The 13,352-nt window shown below is 37.8% G+C and overlaps 1 protein-coding gene across 10 annotated transcripts in view; it reads right to left on the reverse strand.

Moving 5' to 3' along the window:
* CACNA2D1 (calcium voltage-gated channel auxiliary subunit alpha2delta 1) overlaps positions 1-13,352 on the reverse strand; it is a 399,914-nt gene that overhangs the window by 205,224 nt on the left and 181,338 nt on the right. For all 10 annotated transcript variants that reach the window (XM_054068845.1, XM_054068882.1, XM_054068852.1 and 7 more), the window contains exon 4: positions 5,778-5,837. In XM_054068845.1, the coding sequence (XP_053924820.1) occupies positions 5,778-5,837 (60 nt within the window). The remainder of the gene's footprint in view (positions 1-5,777; positions 5,838-13,352) is intronic.

Below are 13,352 nucleotides of genomic sequence, written 5' to 3' on the forward strand. Positions count from 1 at the left end.
GTACCTCAATGGCTTTCTTGTAGCGAGGGGCCCAAAACTGAACACAGGATTTGTGGTGTGGCCTCACCAGTGCTGAGTACAGGGGCACAATCACTTCCCTGGTCCTGCTGTCACTGTTTCTGACACAGGCCAAGATAGTATTGTTCTTGGCCACCTGGGCACACTGCTGGCTTATGTTCAGTCTGCTGTCAACCGACACCCCCAGGTCCTTCTCTGCCAGGCAGCTTTCCCGTCACTTTTCCCCAAGCTTGTGGAGCGCCATGGGGCTGTTGCATCCCAAGTGCAGGACTCTGCACTCGGCCTTGTTAAACCTCATCCTGTTGGCCTCGGCCTATTGATCCAGCTTGTTCAGATCCTTCTGAAGAAACTCCCTGCCATCAAGCAGATCAATACTTTGTCCCAGCTTAGCGTCATCTGCAAACTTGCTGAGAGTACATTCAATCCTTTCACCCAGGTCACTGATAAAGATATCGAACAGAACTGGACCCACAGGTCCAGTGGTCAATCTCCCTCTCAAACTCCCTGATAGTCCTCAGCCTGCTCACCTCTTCCCTGAGTTCTGTCACCAAGTGGAGAAGTTCCTCCACACAAGCACAAGTCCAGAAGTCAATTCCACACTGTTGTATGACGCCAGTGCAAGAGGAGAACACATCCTGCAGTCCATTTATTTACCTGATACATGCGACTGTGTGGTCCATTGTTGGGACACAACAATATTCAATTACCCTAAACTTACGTAACATAAAATTCAAGCACACAACACTAACTTCTACGTATATTATTTGTCTATGTAACGTCACATCCAACAATGGACCATTATTTATTATCTCTGATACAACATATGATCACAGTAAAAGCTTTCTTAGAAACACCAGGACTCAGAAAATCATCATTTACATGGAAGAATATAAAATTACACTCTTGGTTAAAGAGAAAGCACATTGAAAGGCTTTTTCATATGGCATTTTAACATGATAATTAATTCCTAAAAGTCTGAGTCTCAATCTTCATATAGATAAGCGGATGCTAATAGGCCATCCATAAAGACTCCCCTTGTTAAAATACAAATGAGATATCCCTTATGTTTATACATGTGTAAGTACAATTAATATTGCAATCCAACTGAAAACGAAATTGCTTTAGTTAACCAACCATTGCAGGGCAATCAAATGTGGTATCAAATGTAATTGTAGAAGACCCATTTGGGGAATAAAAACAATTATTTCATACAGAATTATCTCCTCCTTCTTCCAATTCACGTACTATTTTTTTGTGCATCTCTATGCCAGAAAAATAATTGGACCATCACGACTGTCAAAACCATCCCTCTTTCACTCTGCAGCATACAAGAAAATTCAAACTGTCAAGGCTATCTCATTTAGAAATATTGTTTTGCACCTCTGATTTGTAACTGCATTCATCAGAAAACATTTACGTAGCGTTTATTTATCCAACTAAATATGCAGCTAGGGAACTGGGCAATACTGATGGAGTAGCAAGCACAGGACAGCATTTCTTCACTTGCCTAAATCTAGGAGCTTTATCTTTGCCTTCATAAACTTCACAAATATAGGCTAAAGACTTAATAGTTTTCTGAGACGTAAATATTATTTTAGGACTACAGGAGTAAAAACAGTTCAGATATTTAATTGATTTTAAGTTTGATCGGAAAACAATACACGTTACAATTAAACATTAATGAATTCAATTTTTCCTTTTTTGCTCAGAACACACTCAGCAGTCTTAATTCTTCTTATTAATATTCCTTTGAATAATTTTGCACTTTTTAGAAAATTAATTTGTAGTTGACAAAATTATTTTTATATTTAGTTATCAATGCAAAATACCAAAAACCATTATGATCTTTTTTCCTGTCACTTAGCTAAAAACTAATGGTAAATATGCAAAATATATCCTCTTAAGTAATAAGTCTGTGGGACCTGATGAGATGCATCCCAGAGTCCTGAGGGAATTGACAGATGTGGTCACCAAGCCACTCTCCATGATAATTGAAAAGTCATGGCAATCAGGAGAAGTCCCTAGTGACTGGAAGAAGGGTAACATTGTGCCCATTTTTAAAAAGGGGAGAAAAGACGACCCTGAGAACTACCGACCTGTCACCCTGACTTCTGTGCCTGGGAAGATCATGGAACAGATCCTCCTAGAAGCTATGCTAAAGCACATGGAGCACATGGAGGTGATTAATGGCCGCCAGCATGGCTTCACTAGGGGCAAATCCCGTATGACCAGGGGCAAATCCTGTATGACCAACTTAGTGGCTTTCTATGATGGAGTAACTCCAGCAGTGGACACGAATAAACCAGCAGATGTGATCTATCTGGACTTCTGTAAAGCCTTTGACACGGTCCCCCAAAACATCCTTCTCTCTAAACTGGAGAGATATGGATTTGATGGGTGGACTGCTCGGTGGATAAGAAATTGGTTGGATGGTCATATTCAGAGAGTAGTGGTCAATGGCTCAAAGTCCAGATGGAGATCTGTGACAAGTGGTGTCCCTCAAGGGTCCATACTTGACCACTGCTGTTTAATATTTTCATCAATGATATTGACAGCAAGATTGAGTGCGCCCTCAGCAAGTTTGCAGATGACACCAAGCTGAGTGGTGTAGTTGCCACAGTGGAAGGACGGGATGTCATCCAGAGGGACCTGGACAAGCTGGAGAGGTGGGCCTGTGACAATCTTATGAGGTTCAACAAGGCCAACTGCAAGATCCTACACCTGGGTTGGGGCAATCCCCATTTTCAGTACATGATGAGGGATGACGTGCTTGAGAGCTGCCCTGCAGGGAAGGACTCGAGGGTGCTGGTCGATGAGAAGCTTGACATGAGCCTGCAATGTGTGCTCACAGCCCAGAAGGCCAACTGTATCCTGGGTTGCATCAAAAGAAGTGTGGCCAGCAGGGCAAGGGAAGTGATTCTGCCCCTCTATTCCTCTCTTGTGAGACCCCACCTGGAGTATTCTGTCCAGTTCTGGAATCTTCAATGTAAGAAGCATATGGAACTGTTGGAACGGGTCTAGAGGAGGGCTACAAAGATGATCTCCCATACAAGGACAGGCTGAGAGAGTTGGGCTTGTTCAGCCCGGAGAAGAGAAGGATCAGAGAACATCTTATAGTGACCTTCCAGTACCTGAAGGGGGCCGCTAAGAAAGCTGGGGAAGGACTGTTTACAAACACTTGTAGTGATAGGACTAGGGGCAATGGCTATAAACCAGAGGGGCAGATTTAGACTGAACATTAGGAAGAATTTTTTCACTATGAGAGTGGTGAGGGCCTGGCACAGGTCATCCAGGGAAGTTGTGGATGCCCCATCCCTGGAGGTATTAAAGGCCAGGCTGGATGGGGCTTTGGGCAGTCCGATCTAGGGGGATGTGTCCCTGCCATGGCAGGGCAGTTGGAACTAGATGATCTTTAACACCCCTTCCAACCCAAACTATTCTATGATTCTATGACTAACTTGCAAAAAAACATTTTAAAATTTTTAATGCTCACATGTTTTTTGCTGCAAACTGTGCAATAAAATTCATATGTTGAATAAATTGCAAAAACAGCCATTCTGGCAGTCTTTGATTGACACATCCCTTGTAGCTCTGTATACACCTTGGCATTATGGCCCATCCTCTTTGCCTTTACTCTTCTGAATTTGTTCCACTAAAGTGAGCCCATATAAACTTTCCCAGAAGGAATGCCTGTGATATTTTCTCCTTAAAACTCCAGAGGTTCTTATTTGGCTGCCATCTGTCTGTCAAGGACATTGCTGAACATGAGCTCAGTAGGAGCAGAAATAGATGATCCCAAAGAGGTTCTTTCTACAGCGACTCATGTACAATGCTGCTGGAAGAGCTTTCATCACCCAAAACCAAATCCTGGACAAGAAATAAACCCAATACACCATGATGTAGACCATTCATAAAGCTAGTAGAAGTACTTTAAGAACCCTCATCTGCAGAAAATTTTATAGTATATCTCCTGTTTTTCATCACAGCCATTAGAAGAATGAATCTTCCAGTGAAAATTAAGTTTATCAGAAAGATATGCGTGCAAACTAATTTGAACAGACATTTTCTAAAAAGCAGTCCAGAAGAGAAGAAAGATTACTTCTGGCAAAAATGGAACAAATTAAATTATAAGAGGCTTAATACATTTATTTTAAATTTAATTGCATAACCTAATGTCAAGGTTATTACATGGTGCACACTGTTCTCATCCAAATTCAAAACAATAAAGCACAAGCTCAGTCTTCAGTTACTTTATTATAAATCCAACTGTGCTTTTTTTTTTTTATTTTTTTTATTTTATTCCGACTATAGTCTTTGCCTGAGCCACAATTTTAATATAAAGTCACATTTGAAAATTACTTTGAGATCTCTCCTTGGCATTGAATTCTGATAAGAGCAGAAGCCTCTCTGGTATTACTGACTTCTACTACAAGTAAAGAGCAAAAAGAAAACCAAAAGCTGATTGTTGATGTGGATGCAGTGTCAGTGTGTACAGCAAGAAGCAAAATTATTAGTAAGAGCATCTGACAGTATTCACACTGTTCTGCATTGAAACCGTTAAACCTGCAGCTTTTGTTTTCTATTCAAAACAGAGACAGATTAGCAGAAAAGGTCACTGTAGCATTCTCATTATTGCATCCCTATGGAACATGCATTCTGTGTTCTATCATGTATTTGAAGCTGTGTCTGTGCAGAGAGCACACTTAAAAGCATTCAGGCTGCTTCCAGGCCCTCTTTGCACACTTAAAAGCAAGTCATTCTTATCTGAATTATTTGGCCTGACCTTAGGGGGGTTTTGTCTGTTTGTTTTCAGATCTCCAAATGTCTGAGGGACACTGGATCAGAAAGGACATTATGGAAAACCATTGTGCATTAAACTGTGTGCCACTATGACCCTTATGGATGTGCAAACAGCATCTACGTTTGTAGCAGTATCACGTAAAGGCACCATCTGCTTTTATTTCTGAAGGAACAGGTAATGAAGGCATAATAAATGACTTTGACACGTACCAGGGAACTGTAGCCTAAAATTAATAGGCTGATAATCATGCAGCACAATATTAATTTGGTTTGATTGGTAACAAAGAATTAATGATGTACATTTCACAATCATCTCACTTGTTTTTCAGTGAAGTCTGAAATGATTGAAGAAGATAGTTTAATGCTTGAACATGTTAGGGTCTCTTTCAATAGTACTAGAATATTAAAGAGAAGAGGTGCAGTTATTACAATATGGAAAAAGATTCTAAAAAAATAGTCTATGACTTCCAATATAGACAGTCAGTTAGACATCCAAATCCTTCTGTATTAATCTTTTTCCTGTTTTTGTTGTTTGTTTTTTGGGTTTTTTTAACCCTCGCCACATAAGCAAAAAACAACTTGCAAAAATCTTTTCTTTGATTCTGTGTTTCAGTGCTTGGAGTAGCATGCTTTTAACTGACAGTAACCATCACTCAGATGTCTTTTCTCTAATCATTCTTTGTATGTCAAACCAAACAGATGTCTTGTGTACCCATCAGAACTACATCCCTGGGCCTGCAAATCTCTCTATTAGCTTCTGAAATGAAAAGTCCACTTTATTCTCTAGACACCCAGACTGAGACTGTTTACTTAAAAAAATAAACGGCCCATTCATAGTCAATGACTCCTTCTGTGGTGATTATATAAACAACATATAAGAATGTTGTTTGTAAGAATATAGTTAACATTTCAAAGTAAGAAAACTCAATAAGGTTAAAAGAAGAAAAACTGAAACTTACCCCAAACTCATCCCTCCACTGATGTGATGCTTGGTACTTCTCTGCTTCTTTCGCAAGGCGCTGAAGACCAAAGAGAGAGAAGACATACATTTTAGTCTGATTCTTCATCTAGCAAAGGTTATATTCATTTATTTACATACATGTTTTCTCTATATAATTATATATATCTATGCTTTTTTTTGCATTTACCTGAAAATTATGTACATTAAATTGTACCATCTCATTTAGAAAATGCTATTTGCTGTATTATTTGCTTCTTTGAGTACTGTAATCGTGCATTAGAGACCTTTAACTCTCATTCCAATGATATTTAAGGAGTTCCAGTTAAGTTCAAAATCCAACAATACCCTTTTGAAAATTCCTTCTCCTTACACACACCACTTTGCCTTATATGTACTAATTTAATCTAACATCCAATGACAAGCATTTATTAGAATCTTAAAACACTGTATTATGGACATTTATTTCTCCATTAAGTTATTTAACTTCAATTATAAGAAGTACTGACATCTCCTGTGATTATTAGGGAACAATAAAACAGTAATTTGGACTAGCTGTAGTCTGGTCCCTTGGACTGAATACACTTTTACAGCTGAAGAGTAATAGTGAGTAATAGTTGTGCTCCTAAAGGACATTTTTCCTGTTTAACTTAATTTGAAAGAAATCCCGTTTGCCCACTTAGACCCACGGAAAGCAAAGCACAGCACAAAGGAATCATCAGACTACACTCTTTCACATCAGCCACTTGTACAGACACATTTATTGGGTTGGTGGCATATCCTTCATCATAAAAAATTATATGCCTTCGAAAATTGTTGTTTGTACACACTTACAATAAGTTTACTACCATTTTGCTTTTAAAAGTTGCCAAGTGTAATGTATATTCTCCAGCTGAGCTGTGCACAGCATCCCAAGTGCTGGCAGCCCTGGAGGCAAGCACCCATCCTGAAAACAAGCAAGCTCACTCTGAGGAAACAGCCACCTGATGTGAATGTAGTTCATGTGGACTCAGCCATATGCTAATTGCTGTGCGACTTACTCTGAGAACTCAATTATTTTACAGCCCAATAAAAACTCTAGCAACTGTTTCTAGAGAGTCACAATCCCCTTCTAAGAGAAATAGCTCAGCTATATCCAGATAACTAGGGATGATTTTTTTTTTTCTGTGTAATGGTATATGCACAGTAAGCCTGATGATCCTTCTAATATTCAGACCAATTCATACACGAAAATGAACTGGTGGTTTAAGCCACATTTTCAGTTGAGTAAACCATCAGTTCTTGCTAACAACCAAAAGGATTATAACCAGAAAGTTCATATAAGCTATAATAGCAGAGGTGGTGCTGTGAGAACCTCACCTCAGCTCCATACCGGAGAGCAAATGCTATGGTATCTGGCTGTGTGAGTCCCTCTCCCTCCTCTATCAACTATCAGGATGATAGTTGACTCCACAAAGCACAACTGTATCTGTATTCTATAATAAAAGCAAACAAACAAACAAACACCCTACAAACCTCTGTGCTCTGCTGCCAGAAAATAAGTGTCCCCACTCATTTGGGTTATTGTTAATTCAAATGACTCTTAGCTACTAGAAAGCTACCAGCATCTTACAGGCATTGCCAACTGGAGGTACCCTCCAAAACAGCCAAGTACCACATTTACAAAAGAAAGCCATGATATAATCCAATGCATTACACTAAAAAAATGCACAGCACAACTCTCCCTCGACTGCAGAGGACAAAAAACCCTCAAACACCTAAAGTATTTTCAGTTTTCTGTGCAGGCTATCACCATGACACAGATCTTGCAAGGGCTTAATTTTCAAGAACTGAGTAATTAAAAATATGAGGGTTAGCTGATAGGAAGACTGTGCATGCAAAGTTCACTATCATTCTCTCCTGTGTAATACCCTGTATTTTTAAGAAAGATAAGGGAAGAATATTAAATTAAATACATATATATATATATATATAGAACGAAGCTAAGGCTTTCTCAGAAATTTTGCATTTCTATGCAGGAAGAACCTTGCTGCTACAGCAAAATGGAGTCTAATAACTGAGATATTCACCATTCCACAGAGAGAATTTTGCTAAGAGCCACTGTAAGAAGTCAAGACTCCTGTGTCAAAAACAGCTAGACTGTGAAGCAAACTCAAGTTACCTATGCCCTTTATTGCGACACAAGGAGAGACTAAATTTCCTGTCTCCTCTCTCAAAGAAATCATTCCTGCTTCCTTTTGAAGTATGCAAATGTCAGGTTTTGCCTTCCCTGTTTTGATGGAAGAGTCTCTGGAGAACACCAGCAGAGTAGCAGCACAACATCAGGCAGACACCTGACACTTCCCATTTTCCCTCTTATTACAGCAAGGGTTTAATAAGGTAATACTTTCTTTAACACCATGACCCACTGCAGTTCCCTACAGGTTTCTATAGAAAAGCATCAAGAATTATATTTTTTTTTTACATAAAAAAATAAGCAGAAATAGTTCTAGAATACACATGCAAAACTACCTTTCCCCATATTAGACTTTATTCATGTCTTACTTCATTTAAACGTGCTGTGAAGACAAAAGCTGTGAGAGGCTTTCAGGTCTTGAATGAAGCTCTATTTAACAACATCTTTTTAAACAGAACATGAAAAACCAGATACCACTAAAAAGGAGAGAAGGAACAGAACTAACATGTAACAGAAATATTCTAGGTTATTTCAAGGTATTAGAAAGAGCTCTACAATGTACAGTCAGCTGGACAGCAAGGACTCTCCGATAATGGCAGTGATACTCAAATTACTCTGACGTAACATCAATGGAGAAGCTATGACCAGGAAGAGTGTGTTGCAAAAGTTAACAAAATGTTGTGGCTCCTATACTTTCAGAGGATTCTAAACAGACCTGTGCAATGGTGCTAAGAGATCAAAAGGGCTGATGCTAGATTTAGCCAGTGCAATCGATGCAATAGCTGAGCTCAAATTTAAGGTGCTTGAAAACAATGTGATTAAATAAGTATTTGTTTAATAAACGTCCCTAGATGAAACAATTTGTTTATTCATCCTTAATGAATTAGAACTGCTTGCTGCCCTGCTGTTTCCCAAATATCTAATGCTCAGGGTGCATTATCTTCAGGAACTTTCAGAATACTTAAATCAACAATATCAAAAATAATTATCCCTTGAAAGACAGCCACTCTCCATAAACAAGTATTTTTTAATTAAACTTTAAAAGAAATCAAGAGTAACCTGCCACAAGCATTTCCTTATTTTTTTCAAGGAGAATTGTTACATTTAAAGCCAAACAGCTTTTTTTTTTTTTTTTGAAAAATAGATAACAAAATTATGCAAGTGTTATTTACTCTATCTGCCAATGAACTTTTAGAGGTATTATGAAAAATTACACAAACCTCTCAAACCAAAACAAAACCAAAAAAACCTTACACAAAGCCCTCTCCCAAAAGCCCTGCCTGTCAGTCTCAAAACTGTCCATTTTTTAAGGTTTTCTCCCTAGATTTCGAGTGCACATTACAGTCGCTGAAAGACAGCCTTTGATGTAGCACAGACTGCAAGAAAGAGTACTGAAGAATCTTTATCTGATCTGTAAAGATCAACTCCATAGAAGGCTTATTCATCTCCCAGCCTTCATTTATGTGCACTTATGTCATATCTTTATCTCCTCCCAGCCAGCACAGAATTCTGTCAGCTAACGGCCCAATTACAATTATATTTTGCACAATGAAATCAGTCTTTTTATTGTGCTTCTCACTCTCCTTTAAGTATTTTATATTGAATATAATATTTGACTACTCCTTGATATATTAAGCTATTATAAAATGCGTAAGCTTACGGTTAGTAGATATCAATAGCCTCACAAAGCTTTCTAAAATATCAGATCTATGGAATTTTTAGGTTATTTTCAGAAGATAAATACCCAGGGATAATGTATTAATATCAAGCTTAAATATAGCAATGTAGAAACATACAATGAACTTCAAATCCTGATTTTAAAATACTATCCAAATATTCAATCTTATTCTTACATGAACAGTGCAAAAGCCACAAGTATGTGTTACAGTAATTTCAAAAATGGCTTTCGTATACGTATCTGAAACATAAATATTGTTCTTCTGTAGATGACTATGAATTGTGTATCACTTACAAGAGAAATATGAGGGAAAATTGTGTAGGACTGGGATAAGATGTGTGAAGCATCAATGGAAGACTAATACTTCACTGGGTGTTCAACACAGAATTTTGAAGAATTGCACTTTCACCTCAGTAATCTGTTACATTCTGTATTGAACCAATTTAGAACTATTTTCTTCTGCTTTTAATTGTACTGTCTTTACTTTCATGGACAATATTCTTTTTGTAATAACTCTTAGTGACAAATCAGTCAAATACCCATGAATTATCCTATTACACTATTGTACAAAAAATTCATCCAATTTGGCCCAAGAGGTTGTGATTTCAACAAGCAATACTTGCAAACTGGAAGGTCAGTAGTCAGAAAGTGAGCTTGGGAGTGCTATGATGGAAAGGCTATAACCCCCTTACAAACACATGCAAATTTACTTTTCTTTATTTCCAAACTCCTAGTGCGGCATGAGAGGCGTTAATCAGGACTAATTGTCTTTTTATATGTAAGTTTTCTGAAGACCTTTCCTATATGACCTTTCTCACAAGTAGGCATTCATAATAATTATCAGAACAAAATCCAATGTAGTTTTGATGAAGCCATGGCACAATAGTTTTGTTAAGAAATGTCTTAGACTGATCCAAACACATACCTAATTTTTAGCTTAAACATGTCCTCTTCCAAACATTTTTTTTTTGCTTTTAAAGATATTTTGAGTGTTGACAGTGTAGCACAAATTTCCATGATAATTGATATATCCCCTCCTCAAATAAGAGCTGTTATCCTATGCATTGCTGTATTCCACTATATAAACACCAGAATTTCAATACTTACACCAATCTTTAAAGATTTTTTTAACCAACAGTAATATTTTGTTCTGTGCTGAACTGCAGCATGATTTTACTGCATGTTTTTATACTGCAGAGCCTCAGTCTCTCTCCTTTTCCAGCATCTGCGGTGCCACATGATGGCAATCTGATCTATGGTCTGTTAATGAGGATATCTGAAGTGTATAAGGTCACAGACAAAGAGGATGTTTCTAATTGGTCTCCTATATTCAACACAGACCTTGTATGTTTTATTCTCCAGTTAGTCCCTGGAATCAGTTTCACTTTTGCCATCTAAGGCAGCAGATAAATCATATTCATAAGCAAAAGGGAATGTTAGAGGTCTTTTGATATTGTGAGGTCTTACTGGCCTAATTTTATATGTAATACAATCAGCAGTTAACACATTGTTGTTTTTTTTGAAAGGCTGATGTTATTATACTCTGGACCACAGTTCAAAATAACAACTCGAACATTGTCTTCCACTATTAACCACTACCAAAAACTTAAATTGGTTGTTTTTTCTAATCAAGCAGAAAATGACAAAAACTCAACTTTTATTAAAAAAATAAATAGAAATTCACAAATTCTGTGTGCTTTTCTGATGCAGTTCACATAATTTCTGTTCTATTCACATGAAAAGTAAATTAATTTTTTTTTAGACTTTCTTAACCATTTTTTCTGACAAGATGACCTCATCCAACACAAAGCTGCCATGCTGGTTAAAAAGAAATCTAATGAAAAAAAAATTATCTCCTTCTATATTTAGAAAACAGGGCTTTAAAGGATTTAAAGGATTTCTGTATCTGTTAACAACTGTAATGAAAATCATTCTGATTCAAGACAAACTTTATTCTTATTGTTTAATTAAATGAGTAAAGGAAGAATTAAGATGATTCTCCACAGAGAATTTTTACCCTTGTTGGGGATTTCCAAAACAGAAAACTTAAAATAAATGAAATCACTGGTCTAAATAAAGTCAGAAATCGGTGAGAAGCTAAATCTGACTTCAAGAACTTGAGATTACGATGAGAAGTTTACAGGTGAAGTTAATGCTTTCTAACATGAATAATCATATGATTCTAATATGGAAAACTAAAATTGGGAAACTAAATTAATGCATCACATATGTGGCTTTTAATACCTCAAATACTCTGTGCAATCACCTATCTTTGACAAACTCATATAACAAAAGTCAAAAAAGCTCATTTGGCACAGTAACACTTCTCCACTACATAAAAGCAGCCCTTCCTTAAAACATGAACTAGAAAGAACTCTGCTCTCCTATTTTTTTTTCTTTTCTCTTACTGTGTGGATTTGAGATGGCATTAAGTTATCAAACAGAGAAGGCAAAAGTGACGTTGTACTAGAACTACTATTCCTAAAAGAGTGCTGAAACTGTCTTTTAAATATACTGTACTAAAGTAAAATTCTTAGTTAAAATTCAGTAAGAATCTAAAAGTAGTCATGAGTAGTAATGGTAAAATGATCTTTCATTCTGTCCTGAAAACAAATCTCAGAGCAGCTGGAACTATCCATCACTGAAAGATAAACAAACAAACAAATGTGATATGTTAACAAACACTCATTTAAACTTGTGGGAAAACAGTATTGCACCTAGGTGACTGGACAACCTATGGAAGTTGCAATGGGGGATGCTGTCAAGTATTATCAGTAGCTGTCTAGAAACCGAATAAGGGCCACCTCAGCTTGGCCTAGATGAAAAGAAACCGTACATGAGCAGCCAACAGAATAAATGAACTGCAGGTGGAAACGTATTGCTGGGGCACTTTTCTAATAGGACAAACCAAATGCAGCCACAATGAAGAACAAAGGAAGCACAAAATTGTCTACTATGATTGAATCCAGTCCATAAGTGATGAAATGTGGTTCATATGAAATATCTCACAAACTTAATATGCTGCAGAAAGAGTATACAAAATAATTCTGTTCAACATAAGAAGGATATGGAGCTGTTGGAATGGGTCCAGAGGAAGGCTACAAAGATTATCAGCAGGCTGGAGCACCTTCCCTATGAGGACAGGCTGAGCAAGTTGGGCTTGTTCAACCTGGAGAAGAAAAGGCTCAGAGGAGATCTTATAGCGACCTTCCAGTACCTGAAGGGGCTACAGGAAAGCTGGAGAGGGGCTATTCATAATGGCTTGTGAGGATAGGACCAGGGGAATGGGTATAAACTGGAGAGGGGCAGATTTAGACTGGACATTAGGAAGAATTTCTTCACCATGAGAGTGGTGAGACACTGGCACAGGTTGCCCAGAGAGGTTGTGGCGGCCCCATCCCTGGAGGTGTTCACGGCCAGGTTGGATGGGGCCTTGGGCAGCCTGATCCAGTGGGATGTCCCTGTCCAAGGGGGGGGGGTGGAACAAGATGATCTTTAAGGTCCCTTCCAACCCTAACTCTTCTATGATTCTATCATTCTATTAAGCAGCAACAAGGAATGCAGGAAATTTTCATCAGAAGGTGGAGAAGCAGCATTTTGTTAAATTCTACATTTTCCACATTTATGTGCAGAGAGAAAGAGAGGAAGGAGGTTCAGTTGCCAAGTCTATTTTTAGGAGGCATGTAATCAGGAGACTTTAGAAGCTGGGCAATATTATGACA

Source organism: Cuculus canorus, chromosome 1, assembly GCF_017976375.1.
Source record: "Cuculus canorus isolate bCucCan1 chromosome 1, bCucCan1.pri, whole genome shotgun sequence".
Classification (NCBI taxonomy): domain Eukaryota; kingdom Metazoa; phylum Chordata; class Aves; order Cuculiformes; family Cuculidae; genus Cuculus; species Cuculus canorus.